Genomic DNA, 17,350 nt, shown 5'->3' with positions numbered 1-17,350 from the left:
ATATTTATGTAAATATATTTATAAAAATTATTGTACTTCGCTGCTTACAACAAACTATTTTACAATTTTACAGGAACGGATGTGTTGAAGAAAGCTCACTAAAGGAGTGTGTTGTATGCTAAGGACGTGGAATAAATGTACACAAACAAACAAAATTAAAAACATAAGCTAACAATTATAATAATGCATGCATTCGTTTAATAATTTAATTTAAAGCATTTGACTACACCGCACACTTTGGAACATTGCTTGGATTGAGTATAAATAATAATTAGAGCTAACTAATGAATAGGCAGATTTAAAGAATTGCCATTTCGTTTGTGTGTGAGTGCGAAACTAATTTATGGACTGTTTTGTGGTGCTGCTGTTGCTTTTACTTTTTCTGGTTCTTTTGTTCCCTGGTTTGTTTCGGATGTATTGCCTACCAATTACTATCGCGTGTTTGGCCAACAATAGTCACATATATATGATATATACTAGTAGAATCGTCAGAGTCTAAAAAAAAAAAAAACAACACGCTCTGCCGTTAGAGCATCTGTTTATGAAGGTAGTTTGTCTTTTGGTGTTGTTTCCCTCTCAAAGTTTTTCTTTTCTTATTTGTTACTTTTTTTTCGTTTCCTAATTGTCATGAATCTGCATTTCCAGTTCCACATCCGAGAGATTTATCTGACGCATCGAGTTGATGAACATGTAGCGAGACGTGTAGATGTACAGCCAACGAAACCACTTCATCTGCGACTGATGTTCCATCATAGCACTCCTCACGATTCCTGCCTCCTTCCAACTCAGAATGCACCTGAAGATTAGGGAAAGATTAGATATTGTTAAGAGAGTCAGGAGAGTATGTTTTGGCCTTAATTTCATACCAATGCGTCGACATAAAGCACGTGCACAGCAGGTCGAAGATGGATAGATATTTTCTGACCAGATTGATCGAGTCCAAGGTGTAGAACTTGCAATCTGCGTTGGGAAAACACATAAAAAATGCTCTATACTATAGTGTTAAAGGCTATAAATAGCGGCAGCAACAACGTTCGGCACGCCAATTAACATGCACCCATTGTTTGCATCCGCCACCACCTCCGCCCCCGTGATTCGTTCCTCCCCTCTCACCTTTGGGTAAAAGGTTGGCCAAGCACAGCGAGGCAGCCGCGTAGTACACAGCGCAATGGTTCGGATGCGAGCTGACGCCATCGCGATCGAACGTGAATATCGCCTGGATGCTGAGGCTCTCGACGGCGTGGAGTATAAGGCCGGCTACCGCATCCGGTCGCCAGTCCACATTGGGATCATCCGGCAGGTTGGTGGCGTTCATCAGCACAATGTTCGACTCGGGAATGCCCAGTTTTGAGCAGGAACGCCACAGTTCCTGTCGTCTCACCTTGCCTTGCTGTTCGAAGTTGCCTTAATAACAAATAGAATTTTAAATTAGGAAAGATTTCTCAATTTTCTATATCTTGCAGTTTTTTAAAAGGCCCTTAACAACTATAAGAAAAGTCAAACTAATTTTCTTTTTGATTACGACATGGCTAATAATTGGTAGAGAAAAGAAAGGTTCTTAAGATCTATAAATGACTCGGTTTAAAAATAGTATATTCAAAATTTTGCCAAGTCGTAGCTTTGATATCCAGATCTAACCGGATCAGATGTTAAATATAACACAAATTTTATGTTTTAAATTAAAGATAAAGGATACGGGACGGAGGATTAAACTTCGTTAGTGTTCAGTTGCAATAAGAAATTACGAATTGGCTTTTTAGATACTAGCAGATAGTCTTTTCAGATAGTCTACAAAAGTATGTTATTGGTATTCGGTCTCTTAGTATAATGCTAGTCTCTTAGTCTAAATGTTGGTGAAGACCTGCATGTCTGTTGCTAATGGGATATGCGATTCACAACCCACTTAATGTGGATATTTTCTAAAACCCAGACTGACAAAACAAATTAAATTAACTATTCAGAGTCTCTGCTTGGCTACCAAAATAACCCATTAGGCATATCCATGTTAGGCTCAATTATAGACGTTAATCCTCGATATGGTTGGCTTATAGAGTCTCACCGTTGGACAGACAGAGTATGTACACCTGACAGCCTTGGCGCTGCGTCAGCGAGTAGATGAGCGGACCGAAGAACATGCACTCATCATCCGGGTGGGCGGTGACCAGGAGGACGCGCTCCATGTGCGCCGCTTGGGGCAGCCGGATGCTACGCAGGCTCAGGCCGGACTGCAGAGCCTTTTTGAGGCCTCCCGCCTGTGATTCTGTGGCATTGCTGTGGCGGGAGAGCCAAAAGGTGAGCTTGTAGAGGCCCAGGCATACTAGCAAGTATACCACACATGCGATAACTATGTGCTCCAGCGCTTCGGCGGATGTCGACTTGATACGGCAGTAGATGGCCTGCGGGTCGAGCAGCTGCTCCTGCAATTGCCTCCAAGACGAGGTGGCGGACTCGGTGCTAACGATGCTGGCCACGTACTCGCTCAGCCAGTTAAATCTCATCTCTCATTGCGCGCTGAAAAATTCTTGGCGAAAAATCTTTCACCAAAAATGGACATGCAGCAGGGGCAGGCGGAACAGCCGGAAAATCGAAGAAAACGACGGCCACAGGTTACTATCTCACAAGGGCCACTTTTAATCCTTACTTAGTTGCAGTATAATACTTTAAAACGTTTCGGTTACGTGCCCGCGCGCAGTTTAGATCGTAAAAGTCTGCATTTTATTTCTTTCTTTCGGGGGCAGCAGCTAGCGATGAGCGATTGTAAAGTTGCGTGGCATGTGCGTGAGTCACGATTTTTTCTAAGTTTTTTGATCGCGGTTTTATGATGTTATCAGGTGCCGCTTTTTTTTAACAAAGGTTAAACCATCAAATTAGCACTTCAGTAAAATGATAAACAATTTTGGACTGTTCATCATTATTCGGTATGTCTCCTCCCTATCAGGCAATTGGTATATACTGAAAATCTCAATGGGTACTCCAAAGTCACTATTTTGTCCAGAATTGAATAATTAAATAAACCTAAAAAAAATTGATTTTCCTTTTCTTTAAAATTTTAGTTAATTTCAAAAATTTTAAATATAAAAATGTTTAAAATAAAATCAATTATGAAAAAGTTAAAAATTTTTCTATTTGGCGGCGAATTAAGTGACTTTTTTGAGCACCTCTAGTGCTAACATTGACCACATGGAAAATACCAGAAAAATACCATATAAAATACTAAGGGTTTGCTTCGCCCTCTCTGAATATGTAGTCTGCGGTCTTTTTTATTTTGAATAAAATTTATAGTTACTAATTTCTATGAAATTATATATTTAATTGGGCTTTGACCGACCGACACAAGTGCCCAAGAGACCACCACCCGCTACTCGATCGCCAGAGCAGCGCGGAAAAGCGGAACAGCCAAAAGAGACCAGAACGGCACCAGCGTGCCGCAATTCCCAAAGAGAGTCAAGTCCCCCGACCCGATCGAACAGCGGTGTGCGAGGTGCATGCAGCACGTTGTAATTAGGTTAGCAGCACATAGCAGCATAACATGGCACAGCACCACCAGCAGCAGGGCATGGACTCGGCCTTGTTCGAGCGCCGCCTGCGGCCGGTTTACGGTGAGCTCGGAGTCTTCCTCCCACATATGAAGCAAGGTTGTGAGATCCAAATCAAAATTTTTTCATTTTAGATAACCTGGAGGTTGGCAACAACCGAAAAGCCCTACAGGAGTCGGAAAAGCTTCTTCGTAAGCACCCCACCTTGATCTGTGCCCGTGCCTTGAAAGGATTGTCTCTCCTTAGGCTTGGACGCTATGACGAAAGTCATGGGTGCCTGCAGGCCGTCGCAGAGGAGAAGCCAACGGATGACTCTACGCTACAAGTTTTATCTTTCTGCTACCGGGAAATGGAGCAATGTGCGTGAGGGTAATCGGATATCATGTCTCAGAACAGCATGTCTGAGACGTAAGGGTCTGAGACATTCGTTAGATGAAAGAAAATCTGTGAAATTTATCAGCTCTGTTATTGTGTTTGCTGAGACCCGTGATCGTCACTATTTGCATAGTTATTTGATCTCATTTTATAAGGGGGGAGTCCTATTTACATCTCGAAAAAGAGTGCATATCTTTATAAGTGCTAGAATTAATCTGCTAATAGTAACACGCGTTAATAACTGTACTAACCCAACCCCAATTATTTTTTATGTTTAAGATGGAAGTTGAACTCTGAATAGAGCATTACATAAAATTAAGAAAACAGTATTTTGTAATTTAGTTGCATGACAATGTTGTAAGTTTCCCCATTGCATGTTGTTTTATTTATTCATTACAAATATGTTTTCTGTAAAAATATTGTGATATTTATACATAAATTATAAAATTATTTTTTTATGCTAAATTTATTAAAAGAACTATTTGGTCCTGGAAGGTTGGCTTAAGTAGACTTCTATACATTTTTTTTGTGTCGTTAAAACTTTAAATGGATCGCATGTAAAATTGGTGGGTAAACGTTTTTTTTCTCTTCTTTTAATTTTAAATAATAATTAACTTAGGAAATAATCCTTATTTAATGAAGGAATCATATAAGTTAATTTAACTCAAAAGATGGTTTAATTTAACTTCATTACTTTTTACTATCTTTTAATTTTAATTTTTTAATCATAACCTTAAGACTAAAAGACAAATACCCCACGACTAACCCTTCAGACCCTGTTGAATGACTATGAAAATATGTTTTTATCGATGTAAAAGTTAATTTCTAAGATTCATTGCTAATTTGTTTAAAATCTAACTAACCCCCGTTGTGACGCCCCTGTGAACGCATACGAAGTGCCCACAATTCATATTTTCGTATTTTCTTGGCACGCGTGGCTCGGCAGACTAATTAAAAATGTATTCTCTTGGCCGGACGACGGCGGAAAGTGCGTGCCAACGAACTGAATATTTATATATACTAGTACCTGTGCCCCCGGCAGCTCTAGCTAATTATATATATTTTTCTCCGGTTCATTGCAGTGGACAAGATCGTGGAACTGTACCAGCATGCGGTGAAGCAGAATCCTGGTAATGAGGAGCTGCTCGCCCACCTTTTCATCTCCCATGTTCGCGTAGAGGATTATAAGGCGCAGCAGGCCACTGCCCTGCAACTGTACAAGGCTCAGCCCAAGAACGCCTACTACTTCTGGTCGGTAATTAGTGTGGTCTTCCAAGGTATTCGGGGACCGGAATCGGCGATTCCGGAAAAGAGGAAAATATATTTGGGTCTGGCGCAGCGCATGGTGGACAAGCACATCAAGGAAGGAAAAATGGAGACGGAGCAAGAGGCCTTCCTTTACCTCCACATCCTCAAGCTACAGAGCAAGTTCCGGGAGGCGTGGGAATTCCTCACCGGTGAGCTGTGTGCCAAACTCTACCCCGGCGCTCCAGTCAGTATGAAATTCGAGCTCCTAAAAGAATTAGGAAACTGGAAGGAACTGAATGAACTTCTTATGCAACTACTAGATGCAGAGTGAGTTTAAAAGATGACCTATTATTTTCTGGACATATACAGTACAATATTTTTTGTATGACAGTCGTGATCGTTGGGACTACTACAAGGAGTATATTCAGAGTTCATTTGAATTGCTTAAACTCCCGACCAAGGAGCAGGAAAATGGTGAAAGCGATCCGTTGGCTAGATGCCAACAGTTCCTGCAGCGCATTATCGAGTCTTCGGAGCGGAAGAGAAGGGGGCCATATTTGGCTAGATTGGAATTACACAAACGCATGCGGGCGGATCAACTGCCGGCGGAGCAATTGATTGGCGATTTTGATGAACTGGTCATTGAGTACTTCCAGCTCTTCGGCGACAAGTCGTGCTGCACCCATGACATTGCATTGTTCTTGCCCTCCATCAGCATGAAGCAGCGTCAAGCGCTGGCCAATAAATTGCTGGTGGAGAGCGGTGTCACCTCCAGTGAGCTACCGCAGAATGTAAGTCGTTAGTAATGGTTAAGAAAAATCCTTTTCAAATCAAACTTTATTGTAGAAGGAGCAGATGCAGAAGCACATCTGTGCCCTGCAAATTTCGAGGATGTGTGGCTCACATGAGGAGCTATCTACCGATCACCTGCTGGCCTTTTACACCGCCCTTAAACTTCACTACGAGCATGGTCGGTGCTCGTTCGGCAAACAGTTGTTGGCCACTGAGATGGGACCCTCGGATCCATACGCTCTATTGGCGGCCAACGTAATGTACGACCTCAGCCGGAGGGAAAACAAGTCGGATCATCTATTTGAGGCACTGTGCCTGTTGCAATACGTTCTGAGGAACAGTACCAGCAACTTTCACGTTAAACTGCTCAGCCTTAAAATCTATCATCTATTCGGTTGCCAGGTGGGGGCACAGGAGATGTACGAGTACCTGGACATTAAGCAGATACAGTTAGACTCGATGGGATACGTACACTGCCAGCTTTTGCCTCTGGCCGGAAGATTCTCTGGAAACAGAAGCGTTTATGATGCAACGTTAAAGTTCTTTACCAACAGCTACAAGGAGCGCCTGGAGTATATTGCCCTGACTTACCGGTTTTGCACTTTCTCGAAGATGGAAGAGTTCATGAACTTTAAGGAGCGACTAACCAACAGTCTTCAGTACGTAGCCTGTTCGGTCGAAGCTCAGATCTGTGACTTGGTCAGCTGCTATGGAAATGTCCAGCAAAATCTTAGTACTTATTCCGCGATGAGCATCGAACCAGCCGACGATCGGATAGCCTGGCACGAACTAAGCGATAATCGGGATTTGGAAGCTATCATACGTTGGGATCCGCTGCACCAGGTAGATGCAGGAGAAGAGCGCAAAGAGTCCTTTGACCAGGAGGTAGAGGTACTCCAAGTGCGTTCGCTGATGTTACGCTTGTTGGCCTCCTTTGTAGATTTGTTTCACGGATTCACTGGAAAAGATTTACCTCCTGGTACCTCCGAGACTGCCACGCTGGAACTTCTGCGCGAATCCTGGACCGGATTATTCCAACGTTTGCGACTGATGAGCTACAAGCCTCTGCCACAGAAGTTTCTAGTGAATTTACTTCCGACACGGTTGCTCCTGCTACTCGATCTTCCATATGAGCGCTTTTTCGACGACCTGGCTCAATTGGTTCTCGACTTACATAGTGCATCCGCCCGGTTAGTTGACCAGTGTAAGCGGGTGGGCGATCATGTTGTCGAGATTATGGAGCTCTGCGTGCAAACCATCACCGAGAGCAATGAATGCAACGGCTTGGACGGACTGTGGAGGCGCCGGGAGAAACAGCAAAAAGTTTCCGCATGTCTGGAGGTAAAAAACAGATTTTTTAAATGATTTAAAATTAAGTATTTTTATTTTACCGTCAAGATGCTATCCTTGTACGCCTTTTTGCTGTCTGTGCTGAACGACAAGCTCCAAGCCAGCTCTAAGACTAAGACCAAGAAGAGGTCCACTAGTGGAAAAGAGAATGGACCGCAGCCCATTAGCGAAAAGGAGCGAAGTCAAATGGTTCACGAGCTGATGCGACAACTTAAACACAAGTTGGAAGCCTGCGATGCATCCATACGTGAGTTCGTTTTTCACTTTTAAAACCACTTTTAAATTCAAAACCCAAATCGAACCCAATCCTATTTAGGAAACTGGAAGGCGCCCGTCCTACCCCGCGACCTTAGCTCCTTCATGTCGGACATGTCGCTGAAACCAGAGGTTGAGGCCACGCTAATCGGCGACGTCTCGGCCACGTTCAAGGATTCCCACGAGCTAATGGTTACGGAACTGAGAAATTTGCTGAAGGACAAGATCCGTATGACGGCCAAGTAGAAGCACCTTTGCTGTGCAAAGGCTATCCTCTAATTAGGCAATTATTGCCTACGATCACGATCCGCGTTCATAGTTTGTTATTTAATTTTGTTAATGAATTAATCAACCTCCTCCCGCTATAACTATCTCGAAGTCAAAGCCAAGTCCGCACTTTTCAATCAATTTTTGGCATTTCCCTCGTACAACGTGTAAGTTGTAAACTTTGTAAAACAAAATTTAAGAGAATAAAAAAGATGGTGTACTGCTTGCAAGTAAGTTTCAATAAAAAATGAAATTGTATAAAATTTCACTTAATTTTTGTTTGAAGGATTTATTGCTAATTAAACTTAACTGATATTTCCCACTTTAAGAGTGTTCAGATACGCAGGAGTTCGGGGGTCGTTCAAATGCTGTTGCGTCTGTAGGTGGGCCACTAAGTTGTGATTGCGGGCGAAACTCTTATCACACAGCCTGCAACTGTTTAGTGGTTAATATACCACCATTTATAGTTAATTTATGGATATATTTAATACAGGACCTTTACTTACGTGAATGGTTTGTCCGTGGTGTGTGTTTTGTAATGCACTTTCAGGACGTTGGCATAAGTAAATGTTTTACCGCAGGTATCACAAGCATAAGGACGCTCATTGCGGTGGGTCCTACATAAAAGTTAAATATTATTCTTTGTAACCTTTATATGTATCTACTATATTACCTTTCGTGCTTGACCAAAGATGTGCGATCTGCAAAGCTGCGATTGCAGTATTCACAGGTATACGGCTTTGCTCCAGTGTGCTGGCGAATGTGGCGCATCAATTGGTAGTTTACATGAAACCGTTTATGGCAGATCCTGAAATAATATTAGTTAGCAACAGGTGTACCAAGAAAGAAGTCTTCAAAATTTACTCGCATTCGTAGGGTCGATCATTGTTGTGCCTCCGCATGTGCGTGGCCAAGGTGCTCTTCCTGGGATAACCATTTTTGCATATATCACACACGTACAGCTTTCCGGTTGTCGGAGCCGGTACCGTTTCTACGGCTAAAACTACAGGGATTTCCTTTGGTTCTGGAGATTGCGTTGGAGGAACGGCAGAACCGTCTGGAGTGGAAGAAAGAGGCGGAGCTGGTTCCTCAACCGTTTCTTCAGTGGCCCAAACTTCTTCTTCCAGTACTTCGACCTCTAGCTGTTCATACTGTTCGGTGTCTTGAGGTATCTCCGCCTCAACTCCCAGAGGGCTTGAATCCTTGACGACGTATTCCCTTAGAAACTTATTAGATCTGTGACAAATTTGGCGGAATTTGTGAGCTAGAGTTAGAAAGGCTTTGCATTTCAGACATATTCTAGTGGGAAGATCTTCTTTGCGATTTAACTGGAAATCAAAAACATAAATTAATAGATGTATGTCCTGTTGGGACCGTATTGTCTTACTTGTAGTCCCGTAAAGTCCTCTATTTTCTCGGAGAGGGAGAGTCCATCTTTCTTTTTCTCTTCATCTTCCTCGTAAATGGATATCATTTGGGTCTCACCGTCCTGTAAGCAAGTCCGGCACACGGTTAACATATCCAACTTAAGTTCCATTTAAAATCGTTATAAACAAAACCCCAAACAATGTAACGATCAAAACATTGATGCTTGTTCTTTAATCGCCATTACTTGGCAACCCTGTCATTCACCAAAAACGCTGGACCGATTGGAGATTGCCATTCCCATGGAAAGCGCACAAATTTTAATTTGACAAGTTGTTTAAACAATCTTATGTGAACTGTACCCAGGATATTAAAAGGATGCACGAAGAAATGACCCAAGAGGATCCCCAGTGTCGCATCTGCCTTTTGCATCCCAAGGATGAATCTCTTATGGCCACGGAACCTAATTTCCTGGAGCAGATCCGGAGTTGCACCGGGATTCAGGTAACAATAACTTCATTTATTTTAATTCAATTAATTAATTGACTATTTTTCTTTAAATTATGTATTATAGATGAAGGAAACTTCAAATGGGACTAATCTCATATGCACCAGTTGCGCCTTGCTGCTACGGGCGGCGTTGAAGCTGAGGACTCTTTGCCAAGAGGCGCAAAAGAAGCTAGAGAGACTGAATGAAGAGGAATCTACTATGGTAGATGAGGAAAAGGATAATGTGGGGGATTCTGAAAGTGATGCTATGTTCGAAGAATATGTGGTTACATTGGATGGCACCGAATACTCCTCAGATGTCGATGAAATCATCAGCATTGAACCAGTTGACTCACTGCCTAGTTCGCCTGTTCAGGAGAATCCCTCATCCATGGACGGTGGAGGTTCATCTTCTGAACCAGAAGATAACCCCACTCAAGAGTTACTATTTTCCTGCAATTTATGTCCAAATGTCTATAGTCAGCGGGTCAAGTTGACGGCTCACTTGAAACAACACAACAACGATAAGCCGCATGAGTGCGAGTAAGTTGAGATTACTAACTTCTTAAGTTCACACCTTAAACTTTCTACAATTTGTAACCTACAGAATCTGCCACAAAAGGTTCCGCCAGACTACGCAGCTGGCTAGGCACATGAACTCCCACACCGGCAATCGTCCCTACAAATGTGATTTCTGCGACTCTTGCTTTGGAGATCCCTCCACCCGAATCAAGCACCAAAGGTGAGTACTTGTTGGAGGATATAATTGTATTTAAACCTATTCATATGCATTTCAGGATTCACACAAATGAGAGGCCGTACAAGTGCAAGTTCTGTGCAAAAACGTTTTCTTATTCCAATGTGCTGCGAGTTCACCTAAAGACGCATACGGGAGAACGTCCTTACAGCTGCCAATACTGTCATAAAACATTTTCCCAGCCGCATCATAAAAAATACCATGAAAAGACACACAAGTGAAGGGGAGTACCTGCAATTCCACATAATCATTGTGTCGTCTCTTATGTTTCAATTAAAATTATCTTAAAATCATCGACTATTTTTCCAATAGGTAGTGGGTAAGCAAATTATCTCGTTAAAAAATGGTACAAAGAAGAACAAAGATGTTTTATTATTTGGAAGTTTATTTTCATTACAGATCCTTTAATTTAGGTACACAATAATTCCAAGATCTGTACAAATTATACGTTTGTTACAAAAATATTTTACAATTCTTTATCGGATCGGATGCCAATGCTTTAAGGCTATATATAATAAAACTAGCTGTAAACTAAGTCTGCGGCTTTCTAATTGAAACTTGACTTAACCAAATGCACTTTGGTCTTTATAACTTTTGAAGTGCACTATCTGAGAAACTCTTGCATGTCGCCTTTGACACCTTCTTCCTCAGGTCCGGCGTCCACTTGCAACGTTTTCCAGGGTCCTCTTTTCTCGTGCGTCATGCGATGCAGGCGCATTTTGTATGCCTTCACAAATCCCTTGCCGCAAATATCACAACTGAAAATATCATAAAATTTATAATCAGAAAACTTGGTAGAACTTTCCGTTTCTTACGTATGTGGCTTCTCCCCTGTGTGAATCATTTTGTGGAACTTGAGGTTATCGGAGTAGGTAAAGGTTCTTGAGCATACGTCACACTCGTAAGGGCGTTCCTTAGTGTGTATCCTAGAAGTTGAACAGGGATTATTTGATAACTTAATCTGTTATTCCAATGATAGTCACCTATGGTGCTTAGTCTTGGTAGACCGATCGGCAAAGGCGGCTGGGCAGTAGTTGCATTTGTACGGTCTGTTTCCAGTGTGCGTGTTCATGTGTCTGACCAACTGTTGGTTCTGGACAAAGCCACGTCCACAGATCCTGCGTAGAATTTGATCAGTGAAATAAATAGGTAATCATTTTAGCAATCTTACTCGCATTCATGTGGCTTTATACCAGAGTGGAACTTTAGGTGCTCAGTAAGTCTGGCCTGGGTGGGATATATATTCCCGCAAACGTCGCAGATGAAAGTGCATAGCTTACCGCGCGGCTTTCGGCCCAGTTTCTTGTCAACCGTACTACTTTCCGTAACTGTCCTGTTTTGCTGGGCTCGCTTTTTGGTCTGTCGCGGTCGATTAGTCGTGGCTTTCGGTCTGGCTGTTTCCTCGGTCACCATACTTTGTTCTTCATGTTCCTCCATACTAAGTACATCATCATTGTAATCATTTGAATCGACTTCCTTGATTTTTCTTTTCCGACTGCGAGCTTTACATGTATCCCCTGGCGGCGCGGGGCTATTCTCGGCTGTGACCAACTCAAATTCTTCGTACTCCGCAAAATTCTCCGACTCTGTTTCTTCAGCCACCGTCTGGACAGTCTCATAATCTTCCTCTGCGTGTTCACCGGTAGCATCGAATTCAATCGCGTCCTCCACCACATAGGTGACCAGCTGTTCTGCTGAATGATCCTCTTGCTCCTCCCTCTGTTGGTTCTTTCTTTCCTCTTCAACCTTGACGATGAACTGACTGATGTCTTCTTCCCAGATTTTCAGATCATCGGCTAGGGAAAGACTTTCGTTTTCTACTCCTGAGTTGCTTGCCTCGCGATCTAGCATGTCCATGATTTGCTGGTGGGAGCGCTGACAGGTAAGTCGGAACTTGTAAGCAAAACGTAGACACCGCACACACTTACTACACATCTTGTCCGGAAAGTTGTCATCTTGGCTGACCTAAAACAAGTATTATAACTCAATTGGGATTCTTTATTTTCGGAGAAATTTCCAACTTACCGGAATCCCTGCGCAAATATGCAACATTTGATCCAGGCGCGTACTGGCATTCTGGCTAAATATCTCATGCAGCAACTCCTCGCCATCGCTGGGATTATTGAGGCACACTCGGCAAACTATCCACTTCTCGTTGGACTCTGTTTTCATGGTGAAGACTACAAATAGCCTTTATTGACCCAATGTTTTCCCAAGTGCAACGATTTCCAACAGCTGCAATGCAAGCGTCGGTGACAGTCACAGCGAAGCGCGTAAATCGTGGGTGGAATCAACAGCTATCGCTTATGGCCAATAAAAATATCGGATGTTTTTTTTTTTTTTTTTTTTTTATTTAATATAAAAAAAATTTATTAAATAAAATGAATTGCTTATTACAATGAAGTGACTTAAATAAATAAAAGAAAATTTGCGCCGTCAAGCAATTATCAATCAATTTTTTCCACTTCTAACATCTATTACAAAGTTACATTTCTAACAACTTAAGATTACTTTTAATTAAAAGAACTCTATTAACGTAATTAATGTTATGTTAAATAAATTAAATAACAATTTTTTTATTTTAATATTAATATTCATGTGATACTATCGTAAGTAAATAAACGTTTTTCTTGAGCAGCCCCCTTAACACCGCCATTCACGTTGCAACGCGAACAGCTTGGTTGTGACTACATTATATATTTTGGCGTCGTCTTTCTCCAGTAAGCGTGTTCCGAGAAAAAGCTAAATATTGAGACAGGAGGAAGAGTCATTGGAGATAATGAGAGATCAGGCCCCACAAGCTACACCTGCAGAGGCACCTGCGACTAGGCAGAAGTGGATAGTGTGCCGGGTGTGCCTGCAGCAGCCCAAGGAGCCCATGGCCTGCATTTTCAACGACGAACCGACCAAGGACATGACACAGATGATTATGGAGTGTGGCGGAGTGCCAGTAAGTGTACTCCATATATATCCTGATCCTCTAATACAGTTATATGTTTTGTCAGATTAAAAAATTTGATCACTATCCTGACAAGATTTGTGATAAGTGCTCCCGCGCACTGAAGGTTGCGTTCAAGTTCCGTCAGTCGTGTCAGAACTCTTACAAGCATCTTCGGCAGTTTGTGGCGCCGGTTGAGGATGAACAGGATACTGCCAACAAGGAGGAAGATACAGAAGAGCATGATACACCGGCTGATGAGACGGAGGAGGAACTGGATGAGAGCACCTATGTTGATGGGGAGGGGGAAAACGCGGGAGATGTTGCCGCCACGGAATTCCAGGATGAATTCGAGGAGGAAATCCTCTTGAAACTAGAGAAGGATAACGTCGTCCATTTTAAGAGTGAAAACGTTGAGGAAGATGGCATTATCGAGGAAGTCTACGACGTATACGAGGCTTTTGAGGGGGACATCATAACAGAACAGGCTGTTTTCGATCAGGACTTGGGCGATCAGTCGCTTTCTGGGCTTTCGGCCGATATCGAGTACCTGGACCCGGTAGAACAAGATCAAGATCAGGACCAGGATCAGTTGACTGAAAGCGCCAATGAGGACGAAGAGAAATTTTTCTCTAGCAAACTGGTCAGGAGCGCTGGAACGAATCGAGCAGCCCCCAAGCGTCGCGCCAACAACCGCAACAAGACAAACGACCCATCAGCGTCGCCAGAATCTGCCTCCACCTTGAAATCGAGTGGTCGGGGTAATGCGCTCAAGATCCGCCGCGGAAATAACCACGGGGTTAAGACGGAAGTCGTTGGAGAAGAAGGTATTTCCATTGGGGAGATGATGGCGCGAAAGCACTCCGGAATTAAGACCAAAGGCGGTCACAAAATCATCGTTGGCGATAAAAAGGAATTCAAGTACATATGCGATGTTTGTGGCAATATGTATCCCTCCCAGAGCCGACTTACCGAACACATTAAAGTCCATTCTGGAATAAAACCTCACGAGTGCGAGTAAGTTGCCAGCGGCATGAATTAAATTTGAACTTTTTTGTGACCTGTAACTATTTGTCAGAATCTGCGGTCACTGCTTCGCCCAGGCTCAGCAACTGGCGCGTCACATGAACACGCACACTGGAAATCGACCGTATAAATGTAGCTACTGCCCTGCAGCCTTTGCGGATTTGTCCACCCGCAACAAACACCACAGGTGAGTGAATTCACAACTGAGAAGGCATTCAGATCGCTTCTAAAGTAATCTCTTCTAGAATCCACACCAACGAGCGTCCCTATGAGTGCGACGTGTGCCACAAGACCTTTACATACACCAACACACTTAAGTTCCACAAGATGATTCATACGGGGGAGAAGCCCCATGTGTAAGCATAGTTGAAATATTCTTGAAGACTACCTTAATATTTGACATTTTTCCAGATGTGATGTGTGCGGAAAGGGCTTTCCCCAAGCTTACAAGCTGCGGAACCACAAGGTTATTCATGAGCGACGCAGCGTGCGAGAAGCCGTCGACGGAATGATGCCGTATGATACGGCCAATATAGTGGGTCTAGAGATGTAGAAGTGTCCCTTGCAAAGATTAATACCCCCAAACACACAGAGACACGCGTGTAATTACACATCTAATTATATTGATGATCTTTAAGTCTAGCCTAATTATGCGGAAATAAATTAAGTATAGCTGCACAGACGGTCTTGGCGTCGGTCTCCTCGGGATACAGCTGCAGCACGGCATGGACTTGATGTGGAGGAAAGAGACTGCTTAGGTGGTAGCGCAACAGGCGGCGCTGCTCCTCCCGCGGCAGTTGCTGTGATGCATGAAGTTCCTCGTTAATCCGTGAATCTGAGGCGGACAAGTGTGCGTAGTTGCGAGCGGGCAGTGGTAGAACATGGCCGTGATCCGACACCGGAGCGGATGGTGTGCGCGTCAGATACTGGTGATGATAGCTGGTTAGCTGAACATGTGGCGGCTGCTGGAGCGGCATCAAAAGAGGATAGGTGGGTGGTGGTTGTTGCCGCTGCAGTTTCTTGTGGCGGTTCGGCTGTTGGGACGAATCCACCGCTGAACCTTCGGTTAAATCCATTTGGGCAGAGAATCCCTGACACACTTGCTCTATAGTGTTGGACTTGGTGCGACCCAAAGGCTCTCGGCTGATCAGTGAGTTCATCTTGACACTGTTGTTGTTGTTTCCTATGGGACTGACCATTTGTGGCCCACCATTGCTGTGCAACGGAGCGCTATGGGATGCCTGTAGTGGCAGTCGCTGAAGCAAAGTCCCCTGGTTCTGGTGCCGGAACTTACACTTTTGTCCATAAGTGCACTTTTTCCCGTACGGACATAGCTGCTGGGCATCGGCCATTTTTTGTTGCGTCTGTGAGCAAAGAAATAAATCCAGATTCGGGCCCGATCTGCCCAGCGGATCGTCTGGCGGCATAAATATGTCATTAACAAACGAGTACATCAGAAGGCGCTCCTGCACAACCCGTCGAAACTCATGATTCTCGAGCACCAGGTCTCTGTAGTTGTCGTTGGACACCACAATGCCATCGGTCTCTACGGCCAACTTGAGTATGAATCGATCGTCGTAGCAGGAGACTCGCTTTCCATCCAAATGTCTCGAGGGAGTGAAGACCAGGACTCGCTCATGTTCCAGTTCGTAAAGCAGCTCACGATCTGATATATTATTGTTGGCCAGTTCTTTTCTCCAATTGGGCACAAAGGCAGTGATTTCGCGATGGCCCCGTTGACGGAACCAATCCACGCATATGCGAATGCCTCGGCAGGAGAAGACCAGGTTGTTGCCGTGTGACAGGGCCACATTACTGCCATCGATGACAATGTGGCGCAAGGAACAGGAACCTCCTGAGGCGGGCGAGGAACCAGAAGAGGCGGGGCTGTTACTATTGGGGGCGGGACGCGGAGCATCGGCCGTTAGCTTGATGAGCTCCGCCAGCAGTTCGTTCTGCTTGGCCTCCGAACCCAAACGGGTTAAGGCCGAATGTATCGACTGTTCGCTGTAGCCCAGCTTCTTTGCAAACTCCAGATTCTGTCGCTCTATCCGGCTCACATTTTCATCTTCGTCATCCGAGCAGCTCTCCTGCTTTCTCACTGGTAACTTGTTGCTATTGCTATTCCTACTCAGTTGTTGTTGTTGCTGCTGGTGGTTTTCTAGCTTTTGTTGTTGGTGTGGCTGGTGCTTTTGATGTTTCTGTTGCTCTTGCACTTCGCAGTTCATCTTGGTGCGCATTTATGTGACCAGCGGATGGGCCTCTTTTAGCTGCTCCGTTTCCCTAGTTTACTTTTTCACTTTGCTGTGTTTTTGGCCGTTTCTGCAACAAGTTCCGTCTATTTACATTTACAGACTTCCGTGTTGTTGTTTTTGTTTCTGTTCGCTGGTGGTAAGTGTGACCGGAGTATGAGTTCATTTAAATCTACATTTTTTTTTTAGCTTTTCAACACTAAAGCTGTGGTGCAACATGTTGCAGGTGCACTATGGCAACTTCACAATATCTAACGGAAAGTACCACAATTCTCCATTTGAAAATCCTTATATTTCTGATATTTTGAGCAATTTCGAACAAGGAGAGCTCAGTTCTTGGAATTTCTTTGATGAATAAAAGCTTAAAACAAAAACCGCTTCAAAAAATACTACATTTGCTTTTTATTTCCTTTTTTTTAAATTTTATTCTGCTTAATTTAGGTAACTTCAAAACTTAAAAGATACAAATATTAAACTGAAAAAAAAAACAGAGAAAAAATAATTCTAAGATTCGAACCTTTATAAATTTGCATTACAATTATTTTAAGCTTTAACAGTTTTTACAAAGAGGATTATCCGAATCTTGGGTTTAATATTTAGCTTAAACTTACCTTTTTCTATTGCGTTTAAGGTCCAACAATTAAACAAAATTTTCATTCAGTTTGAATAACATGCATAAACATTTCTTTATTGTAGTGTA

At 43.3% G+C, this 17,350-nt stretch overlaps 7 protein-coding genes across 9 annotated transcripts; 3 read left to right on the top strand and 4 right to left on the bottom strand.

Annotated features, from left to right (window-relative positions):
- Positions 1 to 175: 175 nt before the first annotated feature.
- Positions 176 to 2,883, bottom strand: PIG-L (phosphatidylinositol glycan anchor biosynthesis class L). Its single transcript, XM_017249173.3, has 4 exons — positions 2,060 to 2,883; positions 1,114 to 1,404; positions 867 to 960; positions 176 to 796 (listed from the first exon to the last, which is right to left on the bottom strand). The coding sequence occupies exons 1-4, from the start codon at positions 2,496 to 2,498 to the stop codon at positions 619 to 621; spliced, it is 1,002 nt and encodes a 333-aa protein (XP_017104662.1). The 5' UTR covers positions 2,499 to 2,883; the 3' UTR covers positions 176 to 618.
- A 335-nt stretch (positions 2,884 to 3,218) lies between these two features.
- Positions 3,219 to 8,091, top strand: psidin (phagocyte signaling impaired). Of its 2 annotated transcripts, XM_017249072.3 has the most exons (7): positions 3,219 to 3,599; positions 3,671 to 3,895; positions 4,994 to 5,486; positions 5,551 to 5,950; positions 6,006 to 7,292; positions 7,350 to 7,548; positions 7,618 to 8,091. In XM_017249072.3, exons 1-7 carry the CDS (start codon positions 3,530 to 3,532, stop codon positions 7,800 to 7,802), a joined length of 2,859 nt encoding a protein of 952 aa, XP_017104561.2. In that variant the 5' UTR covers positions 3,219 to 3,529; the 3' UTR covers positions 7,803 to 8,091. The 2 variants fall into 2 exon arrangements, with proteins under 2 accessions (XP_017104561.2, XP_070137280.1); XM_070281179.1 differs by lacking the exons at positions 3,219 to 3,599; positions 3,671 to 3,895 and adding an exon at positions 4,747 to 4,899.
- On the bottom strand, positions 8,080 to 9,439 carry LOC122321627 (transcription factor Ouib). Its single transcript, XM_070281182.1, has 5 exons — positions 9,211 to 9,439; positions 8,688 to 9,151; positions 8,497 to 8,631; positions 8,330 to 8,440; positions 8,080 to 8,258 (listed from the first exon to the last, which is right to left on the bottom strand). Exons 1-5 carry the CDS (start codon positions 9,358 to 9,360, stop codon positions 8,129 to 8,131), a joined length of 990 nt encoding a protein of 329 aa, XP_070137283.1. The 5' UTR covers positions 9,361 to 9,439; the 3' UTR covers positions 8,080 to 8,128.
- Positions 9,440 to 9,463: 24 nt separating this feature from the next.
- Positions 9,464 to 10,744, top strand: LOC108130554 (zinc finger protein Paris). Its single transcript, XM_017249075.3, has 4 exons — positions 9,464 to 9,692; positions 9,763 to 10,220; positions 10,285 to 10,419; positions 10,475 to 10,744. The coding sequence occupies exons 1-4, from the start codon at positions 9,567 to 9,569 to the stop codon at positions 10,653 to 10,655; spliced, it is 900 nt and encodes a 299-aa protein (XP_017104564.2). The 5' UTR covers positions 9,464 to 9,566; the 3' UTR covers positions 10,656 to 10,744.
- Positions 10,745 to 10,801: 57 nt separating this feature from the next.
- Positions 10,802 to 12,675, bottom strand: trem (trade embargo). Of its 2 annotated transcripts, XM_070281180.1 has the most exons (6): positions 12,460 to 12,548; positions 12,363 to 12,399; positions 11,606 to 12,297; positions 11,418 to 11,552; positions 11,250 to 11,360; positions 10,802 to 11,192 (listed from the first exon to the last, which is right to left on the bottom strand). In XM_070281180.1, exons 1-6 carry the CDS (start codon positions 12,543 to 12,545, stop codon positions 11,039 to 11,041), a joined length of 1,215 nt encoding a protein of 404 aa, XP_070137281.1. In that variant the 5' UTR covers positions 12,546 to 12,548; the 3' UTR covers positions 10,802 to 11,038. The 2 variants fall into 2 exon arrangements, with proteins under 2 accessions (XP_070137281.1, XP_017104158.2); XM_017248669.3 differs by having other exon boundaries at positions 11,606 to 12,399; positions 12,460 to 12,675.
- Positions 12,676 to 13,082: 407 nt separating this feature from the next.
- idc (identity crisis) lies at positions 13,083 to 15,078 on the top strand. Its single transcript, XM_017249074.3, has 5 exons — positions 13,083 to 13,384; positions 13,440 to 14,389; positions 14,451 to 14,585; positions 14,644 to 14,754; positions 14,810 to 15,078. The coding sequence occupies exons 1-5, from the start codon at positions 13,214 to 13,216 to the stop codon at positions 14,949 to 14,951; spliced, it is 1,509 nt and encodes a 502-aa protein (XP_017104563.2). The 5' UTR covers positions 13,083 to 13,213; the 3' UTR covers positions 14,952 to 15,078.
- On the bottom strand, positions 15,043 to 16,805 carry Regnase-1 (Regnase 1). Its single transcript, XM_017249073.3, has one exon. It carries the CDS (start codon positions 16,636 to 16,638, stop codon positions 15,043 to 15,045), a length of 1,596 nt encoding a protein of 531 aa, XP_017104562.2. The 5' UTR covers positions 16,639 to 16,805.
- Positions 16,806 to 17,350: the final 545 nt, after the last annotated feature.

Source organism: Drosophila bipectinata, chromosome 3R (genome assembly GCF_030179905.1).
Source record: "Drosophila bipectinata strain 14024-0381.07 chromosome 3R, DbipHiC1v2, whole genome shotgun sequence".
NCBI classification, from domain to species: Eukaryota; Metazoa; Arthropoda; class Insecta; order Diptera; family Drosophilidae; genus Drosophila; species Drosophila bipectinata.
The sequence above is the reverse complement of the archived record's forward strand: the minus strand, read 5'-3'. Positions and strand labels throughout refer to the sequence as shown.